This window comes from Acomys minous (genome assembly GCF_964271855.1).
Source record: "Acomys minous genome assembly, chromosome: 5".
Lineage (NCBI taxonomy): Eukaryota > Metazoa > Chordata > Mammalia > Rodentia > Muridae > Acomys > Acomys minous.
The window spans coordinates 118,606,195-118,618,873 of NC_140494.1; the positions used below are offsets into that span (position 1 = coordinate 118,606,195).

General features: G+C 43.9%; 1 protein-coding gene across 5 annotated transcripts in view; it reads right to left on the reverse strand.

Moving 5' to 3' along the window:
• Positions 1-3,920: 3,920 nt before the first annotated feature.
• BBS4 (Bardet-Biedl syndrome 4) overlaps positions 3,921-12,679 on the reverse strand; it is a 29,005-nt gene continuing 20,246 nt past the window's right edge. For 4 of the 5 annotated variants that reach the window (XM_084781401.1, XM_084781402.1, XM_084781400.1 and 1 more), the window contains 8 exons: positions 11,989-12,043; positions 10,624-10,692; positions 9,501-9,653; positions 9,232-9,403; positions 6,953-7,022; positions 6,288-6,429; positions 5,445-5,646; positions 3,921-4,845 (listed from right to left, as the gene is read on the reverse strand). In XM_084781401.1, coding sequence (XP_084637527.1) covers positions 4,739-4,845; positions 5,445-5,646; positions 6,288-6,429; positions 6,953-7,022; positions 9,232-9,403; positions 9,501-9,653; positions 10,624-10,692; positions 11,989-12,043 — 970 coding nt within the window. In that variant the 3' untranslated portion in view covers positions 3,921-4,738. Of the gene's footprint in view, positions 4,846-5,444; positions 5,647-6,287; positions 6,430-6,952; positions 7,023-9,231; positions 9,404-9,500; positions 9,654-10,623; positions 10,693-10,721; positions 10,765-11,988; positions 12,044-12,679 lie in introns of those variants that run through there. The other variant, XM_084781404.1, reaches the window with a different exon arrangement.

Below are 12,679 nucleotides of genomic sequence, written 5' to 3' on the forward strand. Positions count from 1 at the left end.
TTGGTGAAAATCAGTTTTTTGGGAGGCAGAAACAGGCAAACCTCGGGGTTTGGGCCAGCCTGATCTACAGAGTGAATTCTGGGCCATTAGGACTACACAGCGAGACCCTATCTCAAAAAACAGGTTTTTTTTGTTTTGGGTTTTGGTTTTTTTGTTTGTTTGATTGGTTGGTTTTTTGTTTGCTTGTTTTGTTTTTTTGTTTTTGCTTTTCCATTTTAGGTGGGCTCACCTAAGTGCCAAGCTTACAGGTTTGCACCACCATGGCTTTGGCCTAATAGAGAAGCCAAAATGAGAAGACAGACTTTTCTTAAAGCCAAGGTTTTGTAAACTCTCATGTGTTCTTTTCCTTCAAATTATTTGTTCGGCTCCTGCCGTGAATACAGTCTCAGATACTGTCCAGGTGTTGCTGGTAATGCCAGTGAAGGCTATGGTGAGCAGTGCAGTGAGCACCTATGTAGGCCAGTGGCCTTCATGTTTGCTTTCCCTTGAGAATTATATGCAGAGCAAGCTATGGCACCAGGAGCACCTCCAGGTGTTTGTCATCACATGGGCCCTGAATTTTTAACAGTTGCTGGGTCCAGGAGACTGGAGAGTGCATACTGCAGTCATGAAGACCCAATGCAAGGTCAGATCCTAGCACTTATGTTGTCAAACATACAAAGTAAGTTTTTGGTTGTTTTTTGTTTGTTTGTTTGTTTTTCTTTTTCTTTTTTTTAAAGGTTGGTCAATTTTGTAATGAGTAAAATGTACCCGAATCTGTTGGAAGGTAGTAACTGGGCTGGGCGGTAGTGGTACATGCCTTTAATCCTAGCACCTGGGAGGCAGAGGCAAGCAGATCTTTGTGAGTTTGAGGCCAGCCTGATCTACAGAGCCAAGTTCCAGGACTTACACAAAAATACCTGTCTCAAAGGAAAAAAAAAAAGGTAATAACTGTATTGTAGAAAATGAGTGCACATAGACCTGGCAGTGCATACACCTGTTTTTGTGTGAAAAAAGATGGGATGAGTGTGCAGAAGTGGGTGGAACTGAGCGTGGGACTCTGCTCCTCAACCCTAGGCTGTGGATGGCATTAGACTAAGTTCCACACAGGGTTAATAAGGAGCCAAAGGGTTTGAAAAACCCCCTAGCCTGTGACAGAGGCTTCTTGGAAACTACACCACTTCCTGTTGCACTCACTTGAAATTGATTTAACCTGAGAAAAGCTGCTCCACCACTAGGAGGAGGTAAGATGCAGCCAAAAGCGAGTAGCCCTTAACACATTCGGTCTGTGTGGGTTGTTGTTAAGATTTATTTATTATGCGTACAGTATTCTGCCTGCACGCCAGAAGAGGGCACCCGATCTCATAATAGATGGTTATGAGCCACCATGTGGTTGCTGGGAATTGAACACAGGACCTCTTAGAAGAGCAGCCAGTGCTCTTAACCCCCAAGCCATCTCTCCAGCCTTGAGTCTGTTTTATTCTCTAGACCATTTTAAGTCATTTGACAGCTGTTGTTGTAATCTAGCTCTTTCTTGTGTTTTAGGTCAAAAATTTATGTGGCGAACCTGTACACAGCTAAGTATATCACTTGGTAAGTCTGAGTAAATGTGTTTCCATCACCAGCTAAATCCTCCATGCCTCCTCCATGTCATCCCGTTCCTAACCTTGACCTCAAATCAGCTATTTTTTTTCCCTCTATAAACAAGCTTTGCCTGTTGTGGCGTTTATCGGTGAAATTTCACTGCCTAGCCCTATACAAAGCTGCTCCTTGAGCGTGCTGCAGTGTCCTCGTGTTTCGTGAAGCTCCGTATTTTATGGCTTTAAGTACATAAAGGCTTCTTTCAGGTGAATTAGCTCGCACCAACGAGAGTGTGAATAGGTTCTTCTCATAGGAGAACCTGTTAAGACCAGGATGGCCAGGCAGAGACCCTATTGGATAGCCAGACCATTTTACACTCCTGACTGTTCCAATTCCATCTTGTTCTTGCCAACAGTGGGAATTTTCAGTGTTCAGTCTGAGCCATTTCAGTGGATAATGACTGGTTTTTCTGTTTCCCATGTGACAAATGCTAGGTACCTTAACTTTTTAGTGCTTGTTAACTACTACCATGCTTTCTTCTGTAAAGCTGCACAATACTTTGTCCTACTTTGGTGTTTGGGTTGGCCTGATGTTTCCTTATCATTGAGTTATAAGAGTTCTTCATGTTTTCAGATATGATAAGGTCTTTGCAGGTCTATTCTCTGCAAGTTGTTGCCTGATACTCTTGTTAATGTCCTAACAGTTGTCCACCCTGGAAAACAGAATTGGGAATTTTTTTCATTCATTCATTTTTTTTAAAGACAGTTTTTTTTTTTTTTTTTTTGTGTGTGTGTGTGTGTGTGTGTGTGTGTGTGTGTGTGTGTGTGTGTGTATAGCCCTGGCTGTCCTGGTACTTGGTTATGTAGACCAGGCTGGCTTCAAACTCAGAGAGACTGGCTTGACTCTCTCCCAAGTGCTGGGATTAAAGGTGTGCGATACCACGCCTGGCAGATATTAAGATTTTAAGATAGGTGTGGTGTTAACCACAACATTTAGAGGTAAAGGCAAGAAGATCAGGAGTAAAGGCTAGTCTCTCAGCTACATAGTAAGTGTGAGGCTGGCCTGGGCTATATGAGACCCTGTCTCAAAACAAAATATTTAGAGTCATCTCAGAGTATAGAATTCAGTTCCACCCTCAGAGATCTCTTTACAAAATGAGTAGCTTACTGTCTGCATAGCTCCTGCTGCCCCGCTGCTGCTCCAAGGGCACATCCATGCGTGCTGATGTATGCTCAGGGGTTGTGTCCCAGGTTCTAATCTAGAGCAGCTTGGCATGTACTTTCTGAAATGGGTTTTCTCCGTATCTGTAGGTTTCTCCCCAATGGACTTGCTCTGACAGTAACTTTGTGGTAGACAAACTCCCAAGATTGACTTCGCTTCCTGAACCCTCTCTCCTCTTACCTTCCATAACACCACACTCTGCTTCTTCAGTCTCTGCCTTCATCGTAACTAAGAGGCTTCCTAAGCCTGTGCTCTTCAACTATCACAAAAGCCCAGAGTCCTCTAGAACAGTGGCTCTCAGCCTCCTCAGTGCAGCAATGCTTTAATACAGCTCCCCATGCTGTGCTGACTCCCAGCCATAAAGTTATTTTTGTTGCTATTTCATAACTGTAATTTTGCTAATGTTACGAATCATGTGTATATCCGACATGAGGCCCCCAAAGGTGTCTCAGCCCACACGTTGAAAACCAGAGCTCTAGCAGAACCTACAAACAGACTTTGTTCCTCAGCTCAGGATACGTAGGTGTCTAGTAAGGTATCATTGGGTTATCTCAAAGACAGACAAGCCTAAAAACAGAAGTCCTGGCCCCTAGTCACCTGCATTTCTAGCCTTAAGTCTAGAGTGCCTGTCTACCTACCATCCATAGGCCCCTCTCACTGACCACCTACAACCACACCATCCTGTCTGCTGATGGAGCCCCTGGGTTTCTTCCCATTTCCCTTCTCCTCTCCTAAGCTATATCCTTATTATTTCTCTGCAAGACCTGAGTGGATCAGTTTACTCTATACCACCCTCCATGCTGATCCAGAGCTGACCTTTCTCCACGGCCACAAGACAGACCTGCTACTTCTGGCACACTCTGTTTGCCTCCAGTGGATAGACAGCAGAAAGGACCTCTGCTCAGTCGGCCAGACCTCTGCTCAGTCGGCCAAGTCAGACCTCGCCATAGTATCAAAACTCCACACTGGTTTGATAGTGTGTCGGTTTTCAAGCTGCCAGTTATGGTGAAAACTGGGACTGCCTCAGACGGGGTTAACCTTTATGCTGCTGTGAGGCCACACTACAACCAAACACAACTTAGCTCTGAGGTGTTTATAGTTTCAAACCAGACTTCGAAATAAGTAAAGATAGACAGCGGTCATTTTTTATTTTAAAGACTTTAATGTGACCTCTTAGTGATCCATAATCTTTACAAAGGCCATGAGAGCATCTGTCAGTGTTTCATCCATTGATTGTCTTGGTTAAAATTCTTTGGCTAAGAAATCTACTCTTTGTCAGCAGTACTGGGGATTGAAACCAAGGCCTTGCGCATGCTACCCAAGGGCTCGAACACTGAGCCATGTCCTCAGTCACTCTACCCACACCTTTTTCTTTAAATCCTTGGTGCCGATTCCAGACCAGCCCTTGACTCCTACTTACACTGACATGATCTGGCACTAGACTCTGACCTCTGGAGATAAGGACTTGTATTAGATTCTCTTTGAGCAAATATAGCTGGGGTGGGGTATTTAACTAGGTTCTTAATCCAAGGTTTATGTTTACAGTGGGGACTGATGTGTTCCCACAGTCCAGTCAGAATGGGGCTTCATCACCACAGGCTACTAAGCAGAGGACCTTTTCCCATTATCAACATAAAAGCCCTTCATCGAGTGATGGTCTGTGATCATTTGCTTTACTGACTCTTGGCGCTATCGATGCAGGACCTTAAGTCTATCTAGCGTATCTTCTCTCTCATTCCTGGATGATGGGGCCAGACAAGGGCTGCATGGGCCTTAGACTCCTGATCCAACACACCCTGGGTTCTGTTTTAATTTTGCAGTGCCAACCCAAGGACGAAGAGTGCTGGCTTCCATCTGCCTGTCATATGACCACCTTCTACATGGTCTCACCTAAGAGACCTCCCCACTCCATGGTCATCCTGGGATTTTTGGTTTTGCTTTTTTTTCTGTATTGTTGCTATTTTTCTTTCTTTTCTTCTGGTGCTTCTGTTGGACTTGCTTCCACAGTGGGCTCTGGCTCCAGTGGAAGTGATGGTGGCTTTGTGAGCTGGGATCCTACAGCACCTTGTAAGGAAACAAAACTTGAATTCTCAGTTACTCCATTTCAGAAGAAACTACTTAAGAGAGAACTCTGTATTGTCTGAACTGCCAAGAGTGTAAGTCAGGCATGGTGGTACACACCTTTAATCCCAGCACTTGGGAGGCAGAGGCAAGCAGATGTTTTTGAGTTCAAGGCTAGCCTGGTCTACAAAGCAAGCCCAGGACAGGCAAGGCTAACACAAAGAGACCCTATCTCGAAAAACCAAAGAATGTAGTACATCCTGTACCTAGGAGGGACGCCCATAACTAAAGGAATAAAACATTAAGTTTATGAAAATTAAAGCAAGAATGTACAATAGCATGCACTTAGTAATACATTTCTAAGCATAAAACTGACCGTTCTGATAAGCACATTCTCCATTACCTACCTCATAGCTCGCCCTTCAGAGACAAATGCCACTTTGGTCATTCTGGGCTTTTCCCGGCTGTGTAGTACTAAACTGACCATGAGTGCAGCGTGCACTCAAGCATTTGAAGAGTGCAAGCCTCGCTCAAAGCTGGCTCTCTGATGGCAGAGGTAGCTTATCCCCCGAGTCTTCACAGGGCTTGGTATAGTCTCCTACCTGAAGGGAGCTTCCTGTATGCAGCTGCCGAAGACATCGCCTGTCCTAGAGCTTGATTGGAGCCCAGAGGCTTCGGGAGAGCAGCAGATTTGCTCGCTGAATTGGTTCGGTGCTTTGACTTGGGATCTTTGACTGGTTTGGTCCAGACCAGGGCTTCTCCAACCTGGAGGGCAGCTCCCAACTTCTGAGCCATCTCTACCATCTTGTGCCCACAAGGGAAGAAAAAAAAAAAGCTATAGACAAGACTAGAAGAGCCAAGCCTTCCTGGGCCTTTAACCAAAGGCACTAAGTGAACTAGTGCCTGTTGGTACTAGCAGTTGAAGGAGGAAGTACTTAACACAAGGAGGTCACTTTCTTTTCTTGTTTTTTTTGTTTGTTTGGTTTTTTGTTTGTTTGTTTGTTTTTGTTTTTTTGAGTCAGGGTTTCTCTGTGTAGCCTTGGCTGTCCTGGACTCACTTTGTAAACCAGGCTGGCCTCGAAATCACAGCGATCTGCCTACCTCTGGGATTACAAGTGTGTTTTCACGCTTGGTTTAGAAAATCGTTCTCTAACCAAGAATGTACGTTGCTTACTGGATACCAAAGTCTTTCCTTACAGGATTTCAAAATGCAGCAATTCAAGTTTGATGCATCACTGGCCAGACTACCTGTTCCTGGTAAGCTGTATTACTGAAAGAATAACTCGGTAAGTCTGAATTATTTTGTTACTTTCTTCTAGAAAAGTTTGTGTCAGACTCTTAACTGGTGAGTTCATGTGGCAGAAGCCAGAGAAACATGAGCTTATGGTCCCTTTCATCTCTTACCAGCTTGATTAGTGATGCACCAGAGCTAGTAAAAGACATACCTCAGAGTCAAATTCCAAAGGACTGCTGCCCTTGAAAAAGTTGACCTTCTTCTCCATCTCCTGGTACTGGGCCAGGGCACCCTTCTTCTCGCCCTGGTTATACAGCAGCACAGCGTAGTTCAGGTTTACCAAAGGGTTACACCTGTGCAGAGAGACAGGGCCTCTGTGACACTGAGGCTCTGCAATAATTAGTCATTTGAAGATCTTTCTCATTATATGAAAGCCAAACAACTGACTAAGTAGTGGTTGTCCCCATTATACAGCAAAATGCTGTGTGATCCAGGGAGCAGAGTCAAGGAACCAACTGCCCAAGCAGCAAAGCAGGATAAGGACAGAGGCTGGCACCAACAAAGCTACCCAGGGAATGGCTGAACAGGAAATCCTGCCCCCACACCCCAAGGATCTCTTTTACCTTCCATTAAAATGAGCCATGCTAAGCTAGTTAGCCACACCTTATCAGCAACCCAAGCGGCGTGCTGCCAGCTCTTGACTTTCTTTGGATCTCTGATTACTACGCTCAGAACTAAGTGTATCTCAGGCTTTTAATTCTTGCCAAGCTTCTGCATTTATGCCACACAGAGCCTCAGATGACTCCACAGCATTAATCCTACGCACATGTTGGTAGTAACACTCCCCGGCCCTTTCCCACAGACCAGAATGCTTACTTATCCAGACGAACAGCTTCTGCATAAGCTCTTTGGGCATTTTCTATATCTTCCAGGTTGGTCAAAGCCACTGGCACAGAGAAAATCATGAGAGCTCATTTTAGATAGCAAAAACTAATATTTTAGCCCACTCTCAAAATGAAGCCTCTTCCATCCTTCAGCTTAGCTGCCTCACCACAGCAATCGGCTGCAGTGCCGTGTGTCCGACTTCTGCTACCGCTTTTCTGGTTTGCCCTTGGTTCAAGCCCAGACCAAGTTTCCCATTTTCTGCAGTGACGCTGTCCCCACCTGCCTCCATCCACACTGCTAACAGGACCTCGCTTACTTACAAACTGAGCACAGCACTGTTCTACCCAAGAATCCTCACCTGTTATTCATCATTTATAACCATGCCCTCTAAAACTTTTAGTTAGCCACAGAACATTCCCCTCTTCTTTTCAAAACTGAGATTTCTTGAAAGCCTAATATATAAAACCTAAAAATAGCTACTCTGAGAGTCACGCAGCTCCACCTCTGCAGCAGCCGAACAAGCCGCTATGAGAAGCAGGAATACAGAAGGCCTTGTGCCCGCCCACGGCCGCCCACTCACGCCCATCCAAGTCTAGCTGTCCTTCAGGACCAAGCGGAGGCCTGGCTCTACTTTGTCAGGTTACAACTGATGTTCTGCCCTAACCTAAGCAGCGTGCTCTGTGCCTTTCCAGAAACTTGAGCTAGCTTTGTATTCTGGTGGTTTCCAAACAACCACCATTCAGCTGCTTTTGACCTTTCTCTCATAAATTGAAAACAGCACAGTAATGAGCAAAATACACACAAAAAGACCACTACCAATGAAGACACAGAAGCAGCTAACTTTGTTTTGTGGAGAAAATATTCCCTAGAAGTAATGGTACTTTAAAATGATTTTGGCGGGGCGTGGTAGCGCACACACCTTTAATCCTAGCATTTGGGAGGCAGAGGCAGGTGGCTTGCTGTGAGTTCGAGGCCAGCCTGGTCTACAAAGCGAGTCCAGGACAGTCAGGGCTACACAGAGAGACCCTGTCTTGAAAAACCAAAATAAAAAGATTTTTGTTGCTGTTGCTGTGTCTTTTGGTTGTTTTTGTTTTGCTTTTCAAGTCAGAGTTTCTCTGTATAATAATAGCTCTAGGCTGTCCTGGAATGCTCTTTGTAGACCAGGCTGGACTCAAACTCAGATCTGACTGCCTCTGCCTCCCGAGTGTTGGAATTACAGGTGTGCACCACCACGCCCGGCTCTGTTGCTGTATTTTTAAAAACAGTGTCAGAGTCTCACTAATGTAGCTGGCCTCAAATTCATTATCTTCCTACCTCTACCTCAAGAGCTAGGATTACAGCCATGATCCACTTCTGCCCTACTTAATTTTATTTTGTCTGGCATAAATGGAATTTGGGAAAGTGATAATCTAATTTGACTTGAACTACCAAAGGCCAATTAACAAAAATAATAATGGGTCAATGGGATGGCTCAATGAGTAAGGGTGCTTGTTGCCTGATGCCTGAGTTGGGTCCCTGGAACCCACATAATAGAGAGAAACTTCTCCCTCAAGTTGTCCTCTGACTTCCATGTGCACGGTGGTATAAATGTTTATAAACAAACAAAAAAGAGGACAAATGATTTACTAACCGGGACAAAACCCCAAGGTGTAATAGCTAGTACATTTACTACTCACGTAACCCTCACATCAATCATGAGTACGCACAGTGAGTAGTGGAGGCAGAACTCCACCTTACACCCAGGTCCTTAGTTATGCAACTGAACTCAGATCAGCTGGGTGCAATAAGCATGGGGGCTGCTAGTGCAGCTCAGTGCTAAGTAACAGGGCCATGGGTCAGTCTCCAGCACCAAAAAAAGGGGGAAAGAAACAAAGAAAGGAAAGAAGAAAGCTGTTACGAGGTAACTATGTGGGGCTGGAGAGATGGCACAATGGTTAAAGAAGACCCAAGTTTGGTTCTAAGAACATCCATACCAGGTAGCCCATAACTGTCTCTAACTCTAGCTCCAAAGAACCCCAATGCCCTTTTCTGAACTCACATGGGCATAAACCCACACACAAACATACACATATATACATAATTAAAGATAAATGTTAAATTCTATTTTTAAAAGATTTATTCTCCAATAAATAAGAACTGTGGACATGGATGATCTTCAAACTGTGAGTTCAAATCCCTCCTTAGGGCATTTAGCTACTAACCTATGATCCTAAGTAGCTTTTCCGTCATCATAACTCATAAGAATGGGTTTCTATATAAATGTCCCTTACCAGCCAAGAGCATGTAGAGTTCCCCCATTTTTGGCTGGAAGTTGATGGCTGCACTGAGAAAATGGAATGCTGATGCATACTGCTGCATAGTCAGATGGACAAGGCCCAGATTGTACAGAATCTTCCAGTCGAAGGGTGCCAAGTAATTGGCTCGTTTTAGGCAGCTGATGGCCTGCAGAAACAGGAGCACTCAACGCAGGGCAAGGCCAGCTCAGCAGACCCAATAACCATATGGACGAGTATGAGCAACAACTATAAAAAACACTTACAGCCACGTATTTCTTCTTGCCAAAGAAGCACATTCCAATATTATTCCAAAGTGGAGGACTTTCTGGAATAGCACAAGCTACAACTCTGTATTTAGTGAGGGCAACATCAAAGTCCCCATGGGTCTGCATCATGCTGCCTGCTGCCAAGATGGCCTGAAAACACAATGCATGTAAATTCAATAATTCAGTCATCCAAGAAGCCCAAGGCCATGAGACAGCCTCCTGAGTGGACATAGTTAACCCATAAGCACAAACATGAATGAGAAACTTCTTCCAGGCACGTAACTGTACCAAAACTACGAGGTCAGGGACTCCTAAGAAATGCCTCTGGGATCCCACAACCTAAAACACGTAACATGTCACACTGGCTCCATCTAGCTAAGGAATTGGGTATTCCATAACTGCTGCCTTTTGTCTTCTCTACTTTGTACACTAACTGCTGACACCCACATACACCTGTCCTGGCTACTTAATACCTAGCTCTTCCTGGCTCAGGAGCAATGTGAGTTGGCGTTAGTTTTTATCAGTCCAGTACTATCATTTCTTTAAGGAAAGGTACCAAGGCAGGGAGACAACAGAGCCAGGCTACTGACTTCCTAAATGACCAAGTTTGTGTCTAAACAGCCCTATCTGGTTGTGTGTCCCTCAGTAATGTTCATTCATTTGGTTTTCCTACCCCAGAGTTGCACCTGGAAGTTATAATTTCAAATTTATTAGCATTAAGAATCCTTCTTCAACAACTGTTGTGGAAGCTTGACTGAATTTGCAAGTAACACATAAACTGGGCACTCTGACTGCCTTCAGTAAAGAGTTAACAGTCCTGTTACCATTAATGTATTCCTTTTGAAGATGCTGAGCATCAACACTTTACAATAGTTTCAATAAGAATGTTTAAAAGTAAGAATTGTAAATAAAAGGTGATTTCTCAGTCAGGGGTGTACCTCATTGGTAGATTACTTTCCTAGTACGCACAACGCTCTGGTTTTGTTCCCAGACAGATACAAACAAAGTTAACTTTTGGCGTATTTAAAATGAGAAAGCTATCCTGTCTCTAGGGTCTAGTCACCTCTAGGGTCATGGGATAATCTATAGGAAGGCCCTGTAGTTCCATAGCCTGCAATACCTTGTAGTTGGCAGGGTCGTAAGTCAGTGCATTCCCAAGATGTTCAAATGCCTTCTGGTAAACACCAAGCTTGAAAGAAAGCAAACCAAAGAATTTACCTCAGCAGGGAGATGTCAGTTCAGGAGTTTGGCCAACTGTACCCTGAATGGAAACATGCAGTCATTTGTAAGTTCTCTTGACCCCACTCTACTCCACCTCCAAAATAGTAATAATAATAAAAATAAAATGGGTATACCAAATAAAACACAAGTCTCCATATCTATGATTTTCTTATTTTGCTCATTTTTTCTCCTGATAAGGTTAAAGTATCTTCTGCCAAAAACCATGTCAGAAACACTCATGCTGATCAGTGGTAAAGCCTCCTGACAGGGATTGAGGTAGTGAGCGTCATGTCCCTTTGGGCCCGCTCACAAGCCAAAGCCCAGAGGACCCAGAATTAAACTCTTGGTTCTTCTTAAAGCAATAGTTATAAGAGCTACTTCAGAGGCACAACAGCTGAGTGGGGAGACTGTAGGGTGAGCAGGGTAAGACAGCTCAGAGATGTGGAGCCTCAGGCACTCAGACGAACACAAGTGGCTTACTTAATAGTCCTGCCACACTTAGTAAAGGGAAGGGAAGGAGAGGTTTCCTCTCTAAAAACATACCCCTTGCTCCTCCCTCCTACAGGACTGTGGCTAGCAAGATGAACCAACAGTTTTGGCCTCAAAGCCCCAGAAAGTGGTAAAATGTATCAGTTTTTCTCCTTTTCCCCAACAATAAGTTAAAAGCCCCCAAACTATACAGTAGTTTCTAAAATTCTTTCCCTATTGCATAAGAATTGCTATTATACTAAGGCTGAAATAGAATTACAACTTGAGTGCAAATGTTAATTCCTTTAGCAGTGGGTATATAAAACAAACCAAGGTTCACATGTGTGCTAGTAAAATGTGCCGAATAGAAAAATGGAGAAAACCATCATAAAGCTAGGTGTGGTGGCATACACTTTTAATACCAGCCCTTAGGAGACAGAGGCAGGTGAATCAAGGCAAGTTCGAGGCCAGCCTGGTCTACAAAGAGAGTTCTACACCCAAGGCTATTATACAAAGAAACCCTGTCTAAAAAGCCAAAAAACAAAAAAGAGAAATGGGTATGGTGGCGCACGCCTTTAATCCCAGCACTCGGGAGGCAGAGGCAGGCAGATCTCTGTGAGTTCGAGGTCAGCCTGGTCTACAAAGTGAGTCTAGGACAGCCAAGGCTACACAGAGAAGCCCTGTCTCAAAAAACTTAAAAAAAAAAAAAAAAGGAAAGCAAAGAAAAGAGAGGCCATCATAGATACAAACCTAAAGCATTTCTAACACCAGTGTGTGAATAAACAGTTTTCATTACCTGCAAGTAGAGTAATCCTAAAGTTGTAAGAAGGTCTGTATTTTCTGGCGAGAATCTGTAACATAGAGATACTCACAAGGAAACCATGGTAACGAGACACAGACTTACAGAGCCATCTGCCCCACTGCCAACACCTGGGACCCTTTATTAAATCTTCTTTCCCATGTAAACTTCAGAGTTTGGCAATTTCCTTCAAAACTGAATCATTTTGATCTTGGCAACAGGGAAGATCTCAGCAGAAGGAAATAGGGATTAGAGTCCAGACTCCTGTTTCGGAGCCTTTCTTTTGGATCAACAGCAAACTTAAAAAAGAACTGTGTAGAATGATTCATTACACTAAACATAACAAAATTTTAACCCAAGTCAGTCAGGACACTGTTACAATAGTCTCTCCATGGAGAACTCTCACTGCCTATTTCCCTGTGCTTACAAAGGTAGGCAGCCTACTTCCTGTGTCATTGAGGAAGAACACTGTCTGCTCTTCCAAAGGTCCTGAGTTCAATTCCCAGCAACCACATGGTGGCTCACAACCATCTATAATGAGATCTGGTGCCCTCTTCTGGCATGTAGGTAAGCAGAACATTGTATATGTAATAAATAAATAAATCTTTAAAAAAAATAAAGTAAGTGAAACAAGATGATGCTACAGAGGAAAAACAAAATCCCATGTGTCCCTAGAAAGGAAGCAGTA